The sequence below is a fragment of the Aulonocara sp. 'chitande type north' Nkhata Bay genome, linkage group LG2 (genome assembly GCF_057382095.1).
Source record: "Aulonocara sp. 'chitande type north' Nkhata Bay isolate Kocher_YH1m ecotype deep benthic linkage group LG2, A_spYH_male_GT1.1, whole genome shotgun sequence".
Lineage (NCBI taxonomy): Eukaryota > Metazoa > Chordata > Actinopteri > Cichliformes > Cichlidae > Aulonocara > Aulonocara sp. 'chitande type north' Nkhata Bay.
Genome location: NC_141345.1, coordinates 5,937,246 through 5,958,969, shown reverse-complemented (window position 1 = coordinate 5,958,969; position 21,724 = coordinate 5,937,246). Strand labels below are relative to the sequence as shown.

The window sequence follows — 21,724 nt, the reverse complement described above, 5'->3', positions numbered from 1 at the left end:
AAGTGCATTGTGCAGAAATGACAGCATGATAGTCACATGATAAAACTGACTTTTCTTTTTTTTAAATTTTACTGGGTGTGCATCTTGTTCAAATGTCTTTTTCAGCATTTGTACATAAATATTCTGTATATAAATATTTGATTTTCATTTATTTTACAGAGTCCTTTATTTTGTTTCACAAATATGACATTCATGTCAAATGACATCTGCAGACTTTATAATGACCAGCAGGGGGCAGTGTATTGCAGTCTATGAGAACATTTACTGAGACCTGTTTCATGCACTAGTTTCATGTCTCATTGAATCCAACATGATGTTGATTTTGTAAATTAAGGTCACATCTTCATCACATCTAATTTCAAAACACTGATCAATTTAAAAAAAAAAAATGAATTCCATACCAATTGCAGGAATAAAATAGGAATAAATAACAAACGAGAAATACATACAAAACAAGAGAAAGGCACACATGAGAGAACAGGTCACATGACAGCACAGCATTATCTACCCACAATTTGAACTAAATAACAGATAGCACAGGCAATGAAAACAAACGGAAATCAGAATAAATTTAAAAACTTTTATTGATGTTAACTTGAAGTGCTGAATTAGCCCTGTTGTCAGTTCAAATCACTTCAATCTATAGCGCACTTTAAGGTCTTTAGACCTTAAAAAGTAATACACTGCAAGGTAAGCTTGCAGCATCTTACTTTAAGGTCAACTGTGAAACTTTGTGGAAAGCCTGAGACAAGTTGATGAGTCAGTGAAGCGCACTTCCTTCTGATGACGGCTATACTGAGGTGAGTTTTTAAGCATATCCTGAACTTTATTCATTATTAGACTTCTGACACCTGGCAAATAAACTCTCACGCGATATGAGAACATAACAGCAAAAAGCCAGTAGCTGGTACATGAATGGATAAAAATTGGATCCCTCAGGGAGGCGCCACCACTTGATCTTCTCCACCGTCGTGGTTGGTGTTCTTCGTCGTCGTTGGCCAAGGTTGAGTCGGAGATCCATCACAAGTAGCCGATGTTGAGGGCCAATATTGGTTGATGGTATGACTTTTACGTTCGTGACTAGGCTGAGATGGGGTCTTCGGACTAGCCAGTAGTCGATTTGGGTGTCTCTGCCGCCGCTGGAGTACGTGATGAGGTGTGCCGGCTTCTTTTTGAAGAAGGTGTTGGTCACGGCAAGATCGTGGGCCTCTGCGTAGTCCAGTACCCGGCAACCGTCGTCGTTTCTGGTCCCAAATCCTTGGCCGCCATGGAATCGGTGATATCCGTCTCTCCCCTTGCCTACATGTCCATTTAGGTCGCCGCCTACCGCCACGTGTTCCTCAGGGCTAATCGTTTGCAGGTGGTCGTCGAGGGCGCGCCAGAATTCTGTCTTCTCCTCGTCGGGGCAGTTGGTCTGTGGTGCATAGCAGGAGATAATCCGTAGGATGGTCGGGTCGGCGTCGATCTTCACTGACATGATGCGATCCGATATGCGGGTAACTTCGACCACGTTGTGCCGGAGCTTTATTATTAGACTTCTGACACCTGGCAAATAAACTCTCACGCGATATGAGAACATAACAGCAAAAAGCCAGTAGCTGGTACATGAATGGATAAAAATTGGATCCCTCTTAGATTGAATTGGTTGCCCTCTTATATTACGTTGTTTTGAACCTAACCGCATCCACTGAATTAATGCAGTTTTCAGGACAGTAAAAACAGAGAACTCTGATATACACAATTTCTGATTGCTGATAGTGTTTCTTAATGCAAAATGGGCTTCCATTTAAAATGCAATTGCTTTATGTTCGATCTTTAGCGAAGAAGGGTCATTTTTGATTCTGTGGACAAGGGATGCAAATGGAATGTGAAGGCAACAGGTAGTAGGGTGAATTAGGGTTTCGTGTGGTCTTCAGTGCATGAATTTTATTGCCACTTTATTTCAACTTTTTATTAATGTACTCAAAAGAAAAACAAGAACCACAAAGGAGATTCTTGTGATTCTTGTTTGTGCTATCTGTTTGTGAAAGAAAGCACATTTTACCACATCATACTGTGTTTGCTGCCATTTATTTTACTCGTCCTGCCTGAGTGTCTGGGCTGCGTTTGTCTGTGCACCTTTGTTCTGGCCTTCTGCTGATGGGTTTCACATGCTGGGCTTTCCCTCTTGGTCCACACCCAGCAGCCTGCTGCTGACCACACACAGCCTACAAACTGATCCATCCATGTATCCATCCATGCACGCATGGCCTGGTTATTGTTGAGTTATCACCTCCAGCTCCTTGCTCATAACCAGGTAGATACTGGGCTGGGCCTGATCTCTGAGCTCAATAACAATGACAAAAATGCCAAACACTTTACTCTTCATGGTAAAAAATGTTTATAATACAGTAAAAACTGGATGTAGCCAAAATCAGTGTTTTATATACAGTGTAAGTGAACAACATTGCTACACTGCTGGTGTTTGATTGATAGAGGCTTTCTTTATAAGAACTATGATATAATTTCTTTTGCTGATTAACAGTTTTTATATAATTTTTATATCATATATAGCTTTCAAGAAGCCAAAGATCACTGGACGAAAAGACTACAGACCTGTGGCTCTGACATCTGGTCAGGAAGTCTTTTGAGCGCCTGGTTCTCTCCTATCTTAAGACCCTCACGGCCCCCCTCCTGGACCCCCTGCAGTTTGCATACAGAGCCAACAGGTCTGTAGACGATGCCATCAACATGGCCCTACACTTTGTCCTGCAGAATCTATGCTAGGATCCTGTTTGTGGACTTCAGCTCTACCTTCAACACCATCCTTTCAGACCTTCTTCAAGGATTGCTTTCCCAGATGAATGTGCCTGATCCCATCTGCCGGTGGATCACTGACTTCCTGACGGACAGGAAGCAACCAGTGAGGCTGGGGAAGAATGTCTTGGACTCCCGGACCATCAGCACGAGCTCCCCTCAGGGCTGTGTTCTTTCTTCTATGCCCTTCTCCCTGTACACCAACTGCCGCACCTCCAACCACCAGTCTGTCAAATTAATTAAGCTTGCAGATGACACCACCATTATTGGACTCCTCTCAGACGGGGATAAGTCTGCCTACAGGATGGAGGCTGAACATCTGGTGTCCTGATGCAGCCGCAACAACCAGGTGCTGAATAAGTGTTATTTTCATTTACCACTGGCCCAAGTACATTTTTATTGGCTTGTGAACAAAGCTGTAGTTTTTGTATTTTTAAATATTAACGCAATTTAATTGAGACATTATTTATATTATTTCACTTTCAATGTGAAAAATGCTGTAAAAACGTTGAAAATAATGGTCACCCCTGTTCGCTGCAATGTAAAATAGTACAACTGCTGTCAGCCTTCATTAAGTTGCATCATTTAAACATTTGCATATTTTTATTCAACTTCTGCAGGATGCTTTGATGAAAGACTCCCTTTTCCCAAGTAGAGGCTTTACTAGAGGTCACAGGAACAGCGCTGCTGTTTTGGATGCGGAAAAATGTTGTCTTTCACTCTACCTGAGCTCAGTGTTTCAGTAAGGGCTCCGCCTCATTGTAGCTGACGCTGAAATGTTTGTGTGGGTTGCCATGACAACACCAGAAGTGCATCTGAGATCGTGTCCAAATTCATGGGCTGCATCCTCCTGAGGACTCGGTGTTCTGACAAAACGTCTTACTTTGGCAAAACGTCCTACCGTAAGTAGTTCATGCGTTCTCGGCGGCTCTAGTGACCCTCGAACTCTCGGCTAGCTATCGAGGTGGTGGATAACATACGTCTCCCCCACAAGAGCACGAACCTACAACTTTTCTACTACTGGTTTTACAAGGCGTACACGGTAAAAACATTATGCTGTTATTTGTTAAGCACTTGTGCATCTTGTGAAAAGAAATAAGTGGCTGAGATGGATGTCATATGTGCTATTGATATTATTTTACTCGTTTCTAGTTTTCACGGTGCTCCATGATTGTGAGAGGAATAAAAAAGAATTGTGGACATCAGTACGAAGCATGGATTCTTTTGACCAGAGTAGATACACTGGTCCCTTGAATATACTAATCTTTTTGAGGTGGGTGACTGTTCCTGTGTATTTACAGAAACAATGGTTGTGATAACCTCAGCTGTTTCAGAGGGTGACTGTTCGTTGCTTTGCGCACTTTTAAATCTGTATACAATGGTTTGTTCCCTTTTTGTGTTCTGAGGTTTAAACAAAGATGTACTAGATGTATTATACCGGTCCCTCGAATCTACAAATCTTTTAGATGTGGATGACTGTTCATTTTCATCTGTGTTTACAGAAACACTGGGTGTTGGAACCTCAGTAGTTTCTTTTTGGCTGACAGACTCTGGAGCTGTACAAGAGGAATAAAGAGCTGCAATGCTTTTGTGAACCTGACCTGGGAAGGGAGAGAAATATATTTTTGTTTTGTTTTTGTTTGTCTTCTTGTTTTATTTGATTCCTTGTGGGATTTGGATCCAACAAGTAAAGTATGCATATTATGCACACACACAAACACACATGCAGCTATTACCATTTCTTGTATTCTTGAATAAAGACATTGATCTGACACATTTAAAATGCAGCCAATTGTTTTTATTGTTATATTATTAAGAAAAAAGAAAAGGTGGGGGTGGGGGGATGTAAAGAAGAGCTTAAAGGAAAGGGCTAGAGGAGAGAAAACCCCAACAATTAGCAGGGCATTTTTTTACTTGGACAAATTGTTAATAAAGTTTCCATATCTGTAACAATGATGACAGTATAATTGTTTATAAACAATTATATTGACAACTATATGTGTCCAGTATGTTGGCTCATTTTCTTTTACTTTTTGCATTTGAAAATAAAAGTTGGGCTGATTTTGACACCATTACAAGAAGTGTTGTTAATGATTCTTTTTGAATTAAAATCAGGTTACCACAAATTGTTTTTTAATTTAATTTCATTTGAAATGTTTGTCAGTGGGTAAACAATTCGTAATGCAAAGTCAGAAACATCGAGTTATTCTTGTACTGCATGCTTGCAATAAATAAGTTGTCCTAACAGTCAGTCAAAGGAGCTTGGAAAGAAAAGCGTCTGGACTTCTTTGAGTTGAAGTGACTGATATATATATTTTTTGTCTGTTTGTTTTGTTGGTTTTTGTTTTTTGCCCTTTATCACCATTCCTCTTCCCTGCTGTTTTTCTTTCCCTCTTTCTTTCTCCCCTTTCTTTCCCCCAGTCATGTCTGTCCTATGTGTAGCAAGTGAAAATAAAATAAACAATAAAAACAAAGGTGAATCAAATAGACCAATACGGCAAGGCCGGGATGGTCCATTTGGTAAAGTAAATCCGTTAGTTATATTTAACATAATGTTAAATGGCAACATTCTGTTTACAATGTTACCATTTTACATTGTGTTAAATGGTAACATTCTGTTTACAATGTTACCATTTTACATTGTGTTAAATGGTAACATTCTGTTTACAATGTTACCATTTCACATTGTGTTAAATGGTAACATTCTGTTTACAATGTTACCATTTTACATTGTGTTAAATGGTAACATTCTGTTTACAATGTTACCATTTCACATTATGTTAAATGGTAACATTATGTTTACAATGTTACCATTTACATTATGTTAAATTGTAACATTATGTTTACGATGTTACCATTTTACATTATGTTAAATTGTCAGTAGGCCTGGTACCGGAACCGGTACTGGACCCCCTTTTACTTTCAGCCATCAGAAGAGGGTACACTGTTGTCATAACAATACTCAGACTGTAGCATTTAAAGGTCCCAAAGTGTACCAGGAAAATATCCCCCGCACGATTACACCAGCAGCCTGAATTGTGAATGTGAGGGAGGATGGATCCATGCTTTCATGTTGTTCACTCCAGGCTGATATAAAAATGATATAACTAATACTACTTCTACTAATAATGACAATAACAACAAAATAATAATAATAATGTCAAAAATACCAGTAATAATAATAACAATAACAACATAAACAACAACATTACTACTACTAATAATAAAGATAAACAAATGTATTAAAAAATTAATAATGATAATAATAATAATAAAACTGATCATAACAGTAACAATATCAATCATAACAACAACAGTACTAACAACAATAATAACAATAACAATAAAGGTGTTGCTGCAGATCTGAGTCCCGACTCTGCTGCCTTTCTAGTGCGGCAAAGAAAGTAAGAAATAGAAAAAGAAAAACACTGGGAGACGTCACCTGTCTTTTATAGAATAGCAGGTAAGCTGTTCTCTGCCGCTGCTCACACACAGACTCACACGTGGTCTGGCAGACCAACTCGTCATCGTACGTGAGCCGGCTGTCTGTGACGTCGTCTCTTCCGCTCATCTGGTGAACGCCGTCACAGACGTAATGTCCTGAGAGGAGAAGGCGCACTTATTAACGTCTCATAAACTTTCAAAGCTGACCTGCATTCAGCACATGTGTCTGAAAGCACCCACTCACCGCTGTAAGCTGAGGAGCCCAAACGACTGATCACGCTGACCAACAAATAGCGAGCAGTTTACTGGGAGAGGGCAGCGGCACCACCCGTTAGCTTAGAAATGGGCTCCATCCATACTTGAAATGAACGGTGTGCCTTTTCCCTTACCTCTTCAGTAAAGGCTGTGTCCTGGCTGATCACCAGCTGCTGTGTCAGAACAATGGGGCTGTTCTTCTTCTCCACGGTGAACGATGGAGTGAACGTAAACCACTTCAGCTGGAGGATCAGCACACTGAAAGAGATGAGACAAAGAGGAGAGGCTCAAAGGAAGACGCAAGGAGGACATGACATGAACAAAACTGACACCGACTGAACTGTGGTGGTTTGAGGCCTTTGGGGACCGATTTGAGGTTACTCACTTTGGCAGGTTCAAGAACAACAGCTCCTCTTTGATCTTCTTAGCTCCGCACTGGCATTCGTAGTCCAACAGGCCGCCCTGCAGCAGGGAGCAGGAGGAACAGGTGCATTAGAGTTCAACTCTTTTACAGATGAATTCACATATTCGTGGGAGCAAGCCTGTTCACAGAATAGAGTCTAAACGAGCTCTTACTTTCAGACTCCAGCCCCGCCCTTCAGCAGCTCCGCAGCATCCTGCTGGCTGGCACAACCTTGCCATTGGCTGCTGCCAGGGACTCAACAGGTTAGAACAAAAATATAAATATTATATCTGAGTTCTTATGTGGACCCGCCTTCCAGACACAACGTCACCTTCCATGAATGTCCACAGGTTAGCGGCCCTCGCTCTGCTGGTCCTCCAAAGTAAGAAAAAATGAGAAAAAATAAGGAGCAGACCAAGCAAAAGAGGGTATTTAAAGAGACAGTGCTCTTAAGGTGCATTTTTGGCGAGTTTTATTATCTAAATGTCATTGTGTCACTTTCTTATGAGGCTTCAGTGAACTGAAAAAGCTTCTGGGATGAGAAGCGAAACGTCTTCAAAAAAGTTAAAGAAGTCCGGTTGCTTTTTTCCCCCAAGCTCCTTAGAGTTCTCTGAAAATGCTCAGGTAGAAGGACTGGACTGAAAATGAGCAAAAAAGCAGCCAAAGCCCAAGGAAGTTGAAAGATTGGAAACTATTGCTGAGGTCATGTCAGTGTAAAAAGTTACCTACAAGTCTTGCACCTTGGAAGCAAAACATAAAGAAATAAGGTGTAAGGCCAAATGTTTGGTCCTGCAGCCAACCGGACCATGAAATATAGAGCACAGGTGAACAAAGTGAGGCAGCAGTTTGCTGATTTCCACCTTGTGCCTTTCATGTTGATCAGCTTAGTAGTTTGCCAGCTTTCTAGCTGTTAAAGACTTTTGGCGAGAGGTTATTCATATTTGAACTCTAATTGAACCCCTCTTTTTTACTGTTTTTTTGTTTGTTTGTTTTGGGGTTTTTTTGTTGTCTTAGATGGCCTGACTCAGCAGGTGGGGGCAGTTTCTGAGTTTACCTTCGTTCAAACAGTGCAGAAATGGTTTCGCTATGCTCCAGACCGGATGGGTGGTGCAGGACGCCCGATATCCAGCCCCGTCATGGAGTAAACTAAAAACAGTAAATAATACATTTAACAAACAAGCAAGCTCTAAATTCAAGCGGAGAGACTGCAGACGTAGCCGCACCATTCCAGGGATTTTTGGTTAGCATGAGGGGTCTAGCCAGGACCCTTACTGGATACTTGGTGGGAATCGAACGTGCGACTCCAAAGATGTGTAGTATTACCACTACACTATCCAGCTGCGCTACACTATCCAACAAAAGAAGTTTTTAGAAAATTTGATAAAGTCTGATGCTTAATATTGTAGGGATATTAATATCCCTACAATATTAATACGGATTAATAACACAGAGAAGTCATACTTCTGTTATGACAGAATTAATTGGGTAAATTATATTTATAATTGTAACATTGTAAACTTAATGTTATGATTTTACATTATGTTGCAATTTAACATAATGTGAAATTGTAACATTGTAAACATAATGTTACAATTGGAACATCAGTCCATCTATCCATGCATCTTCATCCGCTTTATCCGAGGCCGGGTCGCGGGGGCAGCAGCCTAAGCAAAGAGGCCCAGACCCAACACGCTGTGTACTCACCTTTGCTAAGTACATGTGAACAGATCTTGAATAAAAAAAACAAAACAAAACACACTTTTCTTTTGTGTTTTATTGAAAGCACTTTACAGAAAGTGTAATTGTTTGTAATGAAGAAAGAAGTAGGTAGGTTTGCATGTGTAATTAGTGTGTTATTGCAGAAGAAGCTTAATGTGTAGTTTGCAAAAACAATGGGAAAAAAAGGTGGCCGAAGAAGAAAAGATAAATGTCCTTTTTTTTAAGTATTCCCTCGGCCGGTCGTTTGGCTTATGACATGTGGCGGGGACTCTGCTACAGAACTCCGCCAGTTCGAACCCCCCACGAACTCAGTGCCACGGCCCTGCGCGGGGGGCGGGGAAACGCACTCGCATTTCCTTTTTGCTTTTTCCTGCTCGAGCCAAGTCCTCCGCCCGCTCTTCATCTCTCTCATTACCCCTTATTACCTTACACTCGTGCCTTTGCCTTTCACCACTTCAAAACGAAGCCTACTTCAATATTACCTTCATACGCTCTCTTTGCTTTTGGCTTTCCTCATGCTGTGTACTCACCTTTGCTAAGTACATGTGAACAGATCTTGAATAAAAAAAACAAAACAAAACACACTTTTCTTTTCTGTTTTATTGAAAGCACTTTACAGAAAGTGTAATTGTTTGTAATGAAGAAAGAAGTAGGTAGGTTTCCATGTGTAATTAGTGTGTTATTGCAGAAGAAGCTTAATGTGTACTTTGGAAAAACGATGAGAAAAAAAGCTGGCTGAAGAAGAAATGATAAATGTCCTTTTTTTTTCAAGCCTTCTCTCAGCCGGCAGTTTCAGTGCCACGGCCCTCGCTTGGGGGGTGGGGAGACGTGCCCCCCAAGGAGACCTGCTAGATTGTTCAGAAGGTTGTTCTCATCCATCCAGATGGAGGATCACTAACAGGAGCGTGGAAGACTCCAGAATCCACTCTGGCTGGAATCCGGTGGATATGCAGTGTGTACAGGTACAGGACCATTTAAACGGACAGCATTTATAGAATGACTATTAAAAGTCAGCGAGTGTCAGTAATGTTAATGTGGTTATGTTAGTAATACACCGAGTGCTAATATAAGAGCTTTAAGATGCATTTGTAGATATTATTACGTGTTTTACCGTCTTTATGGTGCTAGCTTAAAGTTACGGTGTAAACGTTAGCTTATATTGGAGGAAAGCTGTTACTGGTTAAACGATGTTAGCACAGAAATATTAGCTTCTGTCATGACTGATGAAGTTACTAGTTAATAAAGTTTTCAGTAAAGTGATTAATCGCAGCCACAGGTTGACAGCAAATATCTCGATTAGCTTCAGTGCATCTGTAATAAATATGTGCAAGTTTCAGTGCTTCGTTTAAACTGTATGATACTTATACTGACCCAGGGTCAGTGTAAAATACAATCCTAGCTGTGTGAACAAAGCCACTGTAAATTTAATCCTGCATGACAAACCTCAGGATGCAGGTTATTATTACTCTTTCCTGCTGGCACACCTGAGAGTCAGCTAGAAACTTATAGTGACGTGGACATCATGCAAAGACTGCCAGACTCTGTAATACTGCAAATGATCAGTGACTCAGGTTAACACTAAACTTCAAACGGTACCTCTGTGTGCTGAACATCTAGGATTGAGTCAGGCTGCATTGACTGTGGGACTTTAATGTGTTAAAAGCAGGTTGAAGACGGCTCAGAAACATTTGAAGATTAAAATTGAGCATTATGGCTGCTGGTGGTTTGTAATATCTACTCAGCTGTATTTTTGTTACTAATTTATGTTTGTTGTTGTTTAACACAGATTTCAGAAGAGCAAATATGCTTAATAGTTTAACTAGATTTCATTTGTCAGTGTTTGACTGCTGAGTCACCGGAAGAACTCATTTCATTCATTCTCCATATGATGTTAATTTACAGAAATGTTTCACAGGAACTGATTTCTCCCAAAGGTTGAACTAGTGTGTTTCCATAGATTACCTCTGTATGAATGTACTTCTTAAATGAAGGCAAGTGTTTGTCCTTTTTTGTTCCTCAGGTACAGTACGTGATATCAAGGGCAGGTGGTCAACACTGGGGACAAGAAGCAGACATACTTCCAAGAGGGAGCTGCAGTGAGGTCAGAGGTCAGAATCTGAAACAGCTCAGGTTTATATTTTAGAGGTTATAAAAAATCAAAATGTATTTATAAAGAAACCTTTAAATAATAGTCATAATTATGATTATTATAAGAAATATCAAACATTTAAGTGGATTTTCTGTTACACATATTGTGTTAGCCCTGCGATAAACTGGCAGCCTGTCTTTGTCCTGTATCAGGTGGGATAGGCTTCATCCTCCCGCAACCTTGAATTGGATACATTTTATTCCAATTATGTAATCTGATCATTTACAAACTCAAGGTATCTAATCAAAATGTAAGTAATAATTATAAAATGGGAAAGCAGAAATAAGTGTGACATAAATGTAAATGTGTGAGCTGACATAGAGCTACATGCAGTCTGAAAAACCTTTGTTGTCAAGTTTGCAGGTATATCAGCACGAGACATTCTTACATAGAAGAGACATTAAAGTCTCTGACTCAGTGAAGCATTATTGGTCCCGTCTGTTTGGATAAATATAGTAAGTTGATGTATGTCCATTTATTGACACATTTTCTTAAGTGCTTATCCAGTTCAGGATCACAGTGGAGCTGCAGCTGGATATGTTCACTAAATAAACCTTACAAAAGTTAACAATAAACCTGCATCCATGTACGTTGTTGTCCACAGGATGAGAAAATCAAACTGGAACACTGTGGAACATGTTAATAAATGTTTGTGTGTTTATGCCTGTGTCTTTCACAGGAGGCGCTGGAAGGTTTCCCTAATAGTTCCTGGTGAATCAAAGCAGAACCATAAAGGTTGCTGGACTGCATGATGGCCTTACCCCTGAGCAGTCATCCTGTTAAAGGATGAACCAGTTAGAAGCTGTTTTCAAAGTAGCTGAGCAGATTTCATCTCAAGTAAGCGATTAACTGTTTGTTCATCTGTTCCGCCACTTAAAGAGCATTTAAGGACGTCTTTTGAGTGTCCAGTTGAATTAATTCTACTGGCTCTCATGGTAATTTGTTATTATAGTCATATTTTTCATGTTCATCCAGCTATTTAGTAAATTCTATCTATTTAGTAATATCCGTCAGCTATAAAATGTAATATAAATATAAAAATATCTAAATATCTCCTGCCCTTTATGTTTTAATGATGCAAGTCTGTTATCGTGTTACATTAGCATTCCTCACATATCAATGAGATGCTGTACAGTACAATCCTACTGACACAGCAGAGGGATAACGACAGCTATTCAACATCGTTACACGACACATTCGAGCTGCATGACGCAGACAAAGTGACTAAATCATCTTTTTGTGGTTTATTGTCTTCAAACCAGCAGACAAAGCCGATGGCAGAAGATGTCAGAGAAGAACTTCAGGCCGTGGACTGAAAAGGTATTTTTTTCTTGTTATCAAAAGACATTTGGAGTGGCAGCTTCTACAACTGGTTGTGCTAAAGTAAAGCTTACAGTCTAAGAAATCACAGTGTTGATATTCAGCACAAAGAGAAAAGCTCACTTGTTTGAATTTATTTACAATCATAGTTTTATAAATTCTGACTGTAAACAGCTTTTACAGCTTTGATATTGTTTGACACTCGATATCAGGTGATAGGGTTTAATTTAAAGGTTTCTGTGTCCCAATGAGCCATTTACACTGATCAGTGTCAGTTTAACTGTAACACATTCATTATTTAGATTCAACAAAGAAATAACTGAATGTAAAAAATGGCAGCCCTCAGGCAGGTTTATAGAGATACATGCATGCATTATGAAATTTATGTATCCCAGATAATTGTTATTCATCTAGTCATGGCAGACCTACCTCTTCCTCCCAAGTTAACTGCAACCCAAAATAACTAGTGGGGCTATTTACACACTCACAACCAGTGTGGGGTAAAAAGAGCCACCAAAAAACTGTCAGCCACAGATGTGCTAGAAGAGTTAGAAGCTCTACTTATGGAGAAACTTTCTAAGTCTAACAGGGGACAGGAACTCCTGCCCAAGTAACATGATATAAGCCCACATACAGCCCAGCCATAAAGTGAACCAAGTTAAAGACAGCATGGGACCAAATGCATGTAACCAGCCTGCACCCACCTGACATTTCTTCCTCCTGAATTAAATGAATGAAGGGATGAAAGTTAAATGACTACAAACCTAAAGCCACTAGTTCCCACACTGGAGCTCCCTGACACTGTGTGTTAACTGTATTTAGCTTGTATCAACAGTTGTAACAGGCTAAGCCACCTGAGACACTGCATTGAATTTGTTCCTGTCTTACTGGTTTCAGCTGACTGGTTTCAACTCAGATATTCTGCTTTTTCCTTTCAGTAGATCAAAGCAGCTCGTGCTCCTTCTGCTTCCAATTTAGAAGAAGAAGAAGAAGGCGAAGGCTTCAGCGAAGTGGCGTTCATGGTCTCAGTGAACAGTCACGGTCACACACTGCATGTGGTTTTAAAAGCAACATGTCTGTTCACCACAACAATGGAGATGTGTAATATTAGTGCAGCTATGGTTTGTTCTTGAACATCAGTTCTGTTTTCTACTTTGATCACTCAGACCAAAAAAGTGTTGTTTTCAGATTCTTTCTTTTAAATCTATAAAGCACCTGTTCATTTTTTTTATTACAATTAGTTTCACATAAATGTTAGTGTTTCCTTTTATGATCTTTTAATGCTTACACTACACTGTACATGAAATCAAACCTAATAATGAGGCAGATAACATTCCTGTTACGATCCAGACTAGTGGTCTTACTGGGGCCGGTGAACAGGACTGTAAGCTTGCCATTGTGCCAGTTAAAGTAAAATCAAAGAGAGGTCAAAGAATAGTGGAAACGTATGCCTTTCTGGACCAAGGGAGTTCAGCATCCTTTTGTACAGCGGGTCTTATGGACAAGCTGAATATTGCTGGGAGGAGGACAAAGATTCTCCTGCGCACCATGGGACAGGAGAAAGTGGTGGACAGTTTCATTGTACCTGAACTTGAAGTTGCTGGATTGGACAGTGACATGTACTGTGATATGCCTAACCTCTTCACTCAGCATAAAATGCCTGTAGATATTGGTAACATCTCAAATCAACAGGACCTGGTTGACTGGCCACATTTGAAGCATGTTCATTTGCCAGAAATTAAGGCCAATGTTGAGCTTTTGATTGGCATGAATATGCCCAGAGCTCTAGAACCTTTGGAGGTCATCCGGAGTGTAGGTGATGGACCCTTTGCCATTAGGACTGTGCTCGGCTGGACTGTGAATGGGCCACTTAATCGAGAATGCTGTGGAAGGCCAGGATGTTTGGCAACAGTTACCGCCAACAGAGTTTCTGCTGTCACACTGGACAAGCTATGGAAACAGCAGTTCAAGATGGATTTTCCTGAGAGCAGCAATGATGAACAGATGGGGCTGTCAAAGGAAGACTTGAAGTTCCTGGAATTGGCCAGCAAGATGGTGACTTTGGGGGATTGGCACTACAGCATTGCCCTGCCACTAAAAGACCGAGACATAAGAATGCCTGACAACTGTGCAATTGAGCAACGAGCCTTAGGTTTGAAGAAAAGGTTCATCAGAGATAAAGACTTTCACAAAGACTACACTGCCTTCATGACAGATCTTATATCTAGAGGATATGCAAAGAGAGTCCCAGTCACAGAATTAGAGCGCCAGAAATGGGGAAGGATTAAACGTAACTTTGTTCCTGGAGATGTGGTCCTTATAGTGGATGATTCTGCACCTCGTGGTTCTTGGCTCATTGGGAGAGTCACCGGAGCTGCACCAGATGAAAGGGGGCTTGTGCGTCAGGTCTGGATTAAGACCCCAACCAGCCATGTGTGCAGACCCATCACAAAGATATGCCTTCTTCAGGAGGCCTCTGACCCATGACTATGACATTTTTGACACAGTGTGACATAACTAACTTTGAATTGACTTTAATGTTATGAGATGTACATCAGACTGACTATATTTAGGCTAAGTGCTGGTAACCTCTGGCCTATGACTGACTGACCATGTGCAGACAGAAGAAAAGAAGAGAAGACATGAGAAAATAACTTTGGTGGACTTTTGAGTATGTTATGTTGTCTCACTGGGTGTCTGTGATATGATGAAGTGTGTGTTGTGAGTTATGGTGTTGGATGTGTAATTATTACTGTAAAAATGTAATAATTAGGGGCCGGAATGTTGTGGATAGGCGTAGCTTTGGGTCACGTGGTGTCAGTAATAGTGATTGCTATATCACCTGTTCACGGCCCGAGGGAAATTTTGTGAATGAGTGGGTGATGGGGGAAGTCGACTTTTGCTGACCGCTCAAGCGTCCCAAGGCGTTCCCAGGCCAGCCGAGAGATATAATCTCTCCAGCGTGTCCTGGGTCTGCCCCGGGGCCTGCTCCCGGTGGGACATGCCTGGAACACCTCACCCAGGAGGCGCCCAGGGGGCATCCTTGTCAGATGCCCGAACCACCTCAGCTGGCTCCTTTCGATGTGGAGCAGCAGCTGCTCTACTCTGAGCCCCTCCCGGACGGCCGAACTTCTCACCCTATCTCTAAGGGAGAGGCCAGCCACCCTTCGGAGGAAGCTCATTTCTGCCGCTTGTATACGCGATCTCGTTCTTTCGGTCACTACCCACAGCTCGTGGCCATAGGTGAGGGTAGGGATTGTAACATTGTAAACATAATACAATTTTACATTATGTTACTGTCAGAGTCGGACGGTGCCCCGACCGGTCGACCTGTGTGTGTGTGTTTTTTTGTTCTCCTCTCTCGCTCTGCTTTTTCTCCGCTGCGATTGTTACCTCCGACCCGTAAGTGCTGCCACTCTGAGCTGCCTAATAAGCCTGGACGCGATCGAGACGGAGAGACGGAAGGGGACACTTCACTGATTCTAGGGAGTTTTGTGGACACACGAGGGGAGACGGGGAGAGGAGCACTGAAGGGACTTGCACTGTGGATAACTGTGGATTGATTTTGGCTTCACTGTAAATAAAGACACTGTTCAACTTAAACGAGAAGTCCGCGTCTAGGTTCGCTAACTCACCACCCTTAACAGCTACAATTTAACATCATGTAAAATTGTAACATCATGTTTACAATGTTACAATTTGTAAATTGTAACATTGTAAACATAATGTTACAATTTTATATGATGTTAAACTGTAACATAATGTAAAATTGTAACATTATGTTTACAATGTTACAATTTTACATTATGTTAAATTGTTACATAATGTAAAATTGTAACATTATGTTTACAATATTACAATTTTACATTATGTTAAATTGTAACATAATGCTTAACAGATAATGGTTATCCTCTTTTTATATCATACATCATTGTCTCTGTAGGAGGGTCTGGAGCACCCACTGCTGAGCCGCTGGGCTCAGTACCTTGCAGGCAGGTCCGACGATGACTTCATCATCTCACCTGAGCTCAAAATTCTGGTGCGTGAAGGCGTCCCTCGGGAGTATCGGCGGAGAGTGTGGCGCTGTTTGGTCCGAGCCAGAACTTTGACAAGCCAAGAGTGCCACATGCAACGCTATCAGCAGGTACAGCTGTAGAGAGAGAGAGTGCTTTATCCGCACCTGAGCACAGGTGGCTCCTCCTCCTTCCTGTTGGGAATGCTGGCGAGCACTCAGTAATCCTGTTCTGTTTCCAGCTGTGTGAGAAGAGTCGGACAGCTCCTAATCCTGCCTCCAGGCAGGTCCAGCTGGACCTTCACCGAACCCTGACAACCAATCAGCACTTCTCCTCGCCGTCCAGCCCCGCCCTCCAGCCCTGCCCTCCAGCAGCTCCGCCGCATCCTTCTGGCCTTCTCCGGGCATAACCCTGCCATTGGCTACTGCCAGGTACTCAACAGGTCAGAACAAAAGTATAAATTTTATATCTGAGTTCTTATGTGGACCCGCCTTCCAGGCAGAACCTCACCTTCCATCAATGTCCACAGGTTAGCGGCCCTCGCTCTGCTGGTCCTCCAAAGTGACGAAGATGCCTTCTGGTGTCTGGTGGCAGTGGTGGAAGCCATCATGCCTCAGGACTACTACACCAAGAATCTGGTTGGCCTCTCAGGTCAGCAGACACACTCACCTGCTTGCCTGCTGTGATCTGTTTTAGTGATCAGTGAGGCTGATCTCTGTGAGTCTTTGTGCTCAGGCGGACCAGCGCGTGCTGAAGGACTTCATGGCGGAGAAGCTTCCTCGCCTGGCATCTCACTTTGAGGATCACAACATTGACGTCTCTCTGGTCACCTTCAACTGGTTCCTGGTGGTTTTTGTGGAGAGTCTGCCCAGCGACATCCTGATGCCTCTGTGGGACGCCTTCCTGTATGAGGGTACCAAGGTACCATACACCCGAACACACCATGACAGAAATGCAGACAACACTTGAATGCACCACAGTAGTGTCCATGGAAACAAAAATTATTTTGTTTTCACCTTTAGATGTCTTTATTTACATTTTAGGAGTAATAAGACATTGTTTACTAAGCATGGGGAACTGTCATGTGACATGAAATAGGAGTGGGAAAGCAGATCATTCTAGTAACGACCTCACAGTCTACCACAAGCAGCGTAAATCCAGATGATGAGCGGGACAATGGCTTTGGGCTTGTTTCTGCAATGTGACAAATGCAGCACAGCTTTTACATCGTTTGTCTCAGGAAATAAAATCACAGTTCAGACACAGAAATATATACCACACAGGGATAAATGCTGACAACAGCTTCAGCCACGTAGATCCAACCCAAAAGTTTAATTTAAACTTAAAGCTCAACTACCAAGTAAGTTAATATTATCTGGCAACTGAGGAACCAAGTGGCTTATTGGAAATCGATCAGAGCTGTAATGAGTAAAGGGCCCAACTGCACCACAACTGAAAGAGTAATTTTATGACTCACCTCCTCAAAGTTTCCAATTAATTGTATGGCGTGAGTGTCCTGTTATGAAATGCGTGTCTGTGCTGCAGGTGATCTTCAGATACACTCTGGCTCTGTTCAAATACAAAGAGGACGACATCCTGAAGATTCACGACAGCGTGGAGATCTACCAGTACCTACGCTTCTTCACAAAGACCGTCTCCAATGCCAGGTACGCACTCGCCTCCACCCGCCTTAATCTACGAGCTGTTACACTCTCAGAAGTGTAGCGGATGTAGCTGTTGAATCTTTGAGCTTCAAACCCTTTTTACTGAAATTTTGTGAGAAGTTTAAATTTCCCTGATCACAGTAACAACGATTTAAAGATTTTTAAGTATCTGCAGCTCTCGGATACATGTGGTCCAGTCAGTCCAGTATTTCCTGCTCAAACTGCAGTACCTGAAGTATCAAGCAGCATAAAACAGAAACACTCAAGCTGATCAGTTTCCAGTTCCTCTGTGTTGGTGATCGAGTCCTTTCCACCTGCGTGTGTCCATGCAGGAAGCTGACCAGCATCGCCTTCAACGACATGAACCCATTCCCCAGCCGGCTGCTGAGGAACCGGCGAGTGCTCCACCTGGAGCGCCTGCAGGCGGAGCTGCGTGAGCTGGAGGAGCAGCACAAGGAGTTCATCACCGAGAGCGTCGTACGGAAAGACAAAGAGCTCGACGTCATGGTGAGCGAGGACGACGAGGACCTCTGATCACACGGGACGCTTCAGCTGCTCACTTCGAGACGACGATGAGTTTTCCATGAGTTCAAGAGAATTTTACTAAACCGGCTGTTAACTGGTTTCCTTCACACCAAACACAGGATTGTGTCAGGTTCACCATCTCTACTAACACTACAAGGAAACAGACGCATACAGATTTAACTGCATCACATCTCTGAAACAAGCTTGCAGTAAACAAATGTGTACTGTGTTCACGTGTGTAATAAGTCAGGCTGCAGAAATGTGCAGATGTATTTCAGTGAATTCATTTGGATTAATATGTGATAGCTTATTTATTTCATTGCATCTTTTGCTTTATACCTAAAAATGCGTGACATTTCTAAATGTAGTCACATCCCTATGAAACATGGTTGATTATCAGCTGTAGTCACAGCTGGTGATAAAGTAATTAAAATGTCCAGCTATTCAAAAATAGGGCATTCTGCACAATGAGTACTTTTTGGTACTTGAAGTATATTTTGATGCTGATGCTTCAGGGCATTGTGCTGCATTGTCGAAGCTCTCTGGGCTTCCGGTTAGAATGACCTCACAGTGTTTTATTTTGATCTGGTGTAAAGTGCATTGTGCAGAAATGACAGCATGATAGTCACATGATAAAACTGACTTTTCTTTTTTTTTTTTTTTTTTACTGGGTGTGCATCTTGTTCAAATGTCTTTTTCAGCATTTGTACATAAATATTCTGTATATAAATATTTGATTTTCATTTATTTTACAGAGTCCTTTATTTTGTTTCACAAATATGACATTCATGTCAAATGACATCTGCAGACTTTATAATGACCAGCAGGGGGCAGTGTATTGCAGTCTATGAGAACATTTACTGAGACCTGTTTCATGCACTAGTTTCATGTCTCATTGAATCCAACATGATGTTGATTTTGTAAATTAAGGTCACATCTTCATCACATCTAATTTCAAAACACTGATCAATTAAAAAAAAAAAGAATTCCATACCAATTGCAGGAATAAAATAGGAATAAATAACAAACGAGAAATACATACAAAACAAGAGAAAGGCACACATGAGAGAACAGGTCACATGACAGCACAGCATTATCTACCCACAATTTGAACTAAATAACAGATAGCACAGGCAATGAAAACAAACGGAAATCAGAATAAATTTAAAAACTTTTATTGATGTTAACTTGAAGTGCTGAATTAGCCCTGTTGTCAGTTCAAATCACTTCAATCTATAGCGCACTTTAAGGTCTTTAGACCTTAAAAAGTAATACACTGCAAGGTAAGCTTGCAGCATCTTACTTTAAGGTCAACTGTGAAACTTTGTGGAAAGCCTGAGACAAGTTGATGAGTCAGTGAAGCGCACTTCCTTCTGATGACGGCTATACTGAGGTGAGTTTTTAAGCATATCCTGAACTTTATTCATTATTAGACTTCTGACACCTGGCAAATAAACTCTCACGCGATATGAGAACATAACAGCAAAAAGCCAGTAGCTGGTACATGAATGGATAAAAATTGGATCCCTCTTAGATTGAATTGGTTGCCCTCTTATATTACGTTGTTTTGAACCTAACCGCATCCACTGAATTAATGCAGTTTTCAGGACAGTAAAAACAGAGAACTCTGATATACACAATTTCTGATTGCTGATAGTGTTTCTTAATGCAAAATGGGCTTCCATTTAAAATGCAATTGCTTTATGTTCGATCTTTAGTGAAGAAGGGTCATTTTTGATTCTGTGGACAAGGGATGCAAATGGAATGTGAAGGCAACAGGTAGTAGGGTGAATTAGGGTTTCGTGTGGTCTTCAGTGCATGAATTTTATTGCCACTTTATTTCAACTTTTTATTAATGTACTCAAAAGAAAAACAAGAACCACAAAGGAGATTCTTGTGATTCTTGTTTGTGCTATCTGTTTGTGAAAGAAAGCACATTTTACCACATCATACTGTGTTTGCTGCCATTTATTTTACTCGTCCTGCCTGAGTGTCTGGGCTGCGTTTGTCTGTGCACCTTTGTTCTGGCCTTCTGCTGATGGGTTTCACATGCTGGGCTTTCCCTCTTGGTCCACACCCAGCAGCCTGCTGCTGACCACACACAGCCTACAAACTGATCCATCCATGCATCCATCCATGCATGCATGGCCTGGTTATTGTTGAGTTATCACCTGCAGCTCCTTGCTCATAACCAGGTAGATACTGGGCTGGGCCTGATCTCTGAGCTCAATAACAATGACAAAAATGCCAAACACTTTACTCTTCATGGTAAAAAATGTTTATAATACAGTAAAAACTGGATGTAGCCAAAATCAGTGTTTTATATACAGTGTAAGTGAACAACATTGCTACACTGCTGGTGTTTGATTGATAGAGGCTTTCTTTATAAGAACTATGATATCATTTCTTTTGCTGATTAACAGTTTTTATATAATTTTTATATCATATATAGCTTTCAAGAAGCCAAAGATCACTGGACGAAAAGACTACTCTGACATCTGGTCAGGAAGTCTTTTGAGCGCCTGGTTCTCTCCTATCTTAAGACCCTCACGGCCCCCCTCCTGGACCCCCTGCAGTTTGCATACAGAGCCAACAGGTCTGTAGACGATGCCATCAACATGGCCCTACACTTTGTCCTGCAGAATCTATGCCAGGATCCTGTTTGTGGACTTCAGCTCTACCTTCAACACCATCCTTTCAGACCTTCTTCAAGGATTGCTTTCCCAGATGAATGTGCCTGATCCCATCTGCCGGTGGATCACTGACTTCCTGACGGACAGGAAGCAACCAGTGAGGCTGGGGAAGAATGTCTTGGACTCCCGGACCATCAGCACGAGCTCCCCTCAGGGCTGTGTTCTTTCTTCTATGCCCTTCTCCCTGTACACCAACTGCCGCACCTCCAACCACCAGTCTGTCAAATTAATTAAGCTTGCAGATGACACCACCATTATTGGACTCCTCTCAGACGGGGATAAGTCTGCCTACAGGATGGAGGCTGAACATCTGGTGTCCTGATGCAGCCGCAACAACCAGGTGCTGAATAAGTGTTATTTTCATTTACCACTGGCCCAAGTACATTTTTATTGGCTTGTGAACAAAGCTGTAGTTTTTGTATTTTTAAATATTAACGCAATTTAATTGAGACATTATTTATATTATTTCACTTTCAATGTGAAAAATGCTGTAAAAACGTTGAAAATAATGGTCACCCCTGTTCGCTGCAATGTAAAATAGTACAACTGCTGTCAGCCTTCATTAAGTTGCATCATTTAAACATTTGCATATTTTTATTCAACTTCTGCAGGATGCTTTGATGAAAGACTCCCTTTTCCCAAGTAGAGGCTTTACTAGAGGTCACAGGAACAGCGCTGCTGTTTTGGATGCGGAAAAATGTTGTCTTTCACTCTACCTGAGCTCAGTGTTTCAGTAAGGGCTC

General features: G+C 41.5%; 1 protein-coding gene and 1 pseudogene across 4 annotated transcripts; both read left to right on the top strand.

The window, feature by feature from the left end:
- The first annotated feature begins 9,394 nt into the window (after nt 1-9,394).
- LOC147337353 (uncharacterized) lies at nt 9,395-15,331 on the top strand. Of its 4 annotated transcripts, none has more exons than XM_086304031.1 (4): nt 9,395-9,579; nt 10,638-10,718; nt 11,446-11,603; nt 12,029-15,331. In XM_086304031.1, exon 4 carries the CDS (start codon nt 13,584-13,586, stop codon nt 14,571-14,573), a length of 990 nt encoding a protein of 329 aa, XP_086160157.1. In that variant the 5' UTR covers nt 9,395-9,579; nt 10,638-10,718; nt 11,446-11,603; nt 12,029-13,583; the 3' UTR covers nt 14,574-15,331. The 4 variants fall into 4 exon arrangements, with proteins under 4 accessions (XP_086160157.1, XP_086160175.1, XP_086160166.1 ...); XM_086304049.1 differs by having other exon boundaries at nt 10,638-10,725; nt 12,038-15,331; XM_086304040.1 differs by having other exon boundaries at nt 10,638-10,725; nt 12,032-15,331.
- LOC147337352 (TBC1 domain family member 2A-like) lies at nt 14,868-18,297 on the top strand (annotated as a pseudogene).
- The last annotated feature ends 3,427 nt before the right edge of the window (nt 18,298-21,724 follow it).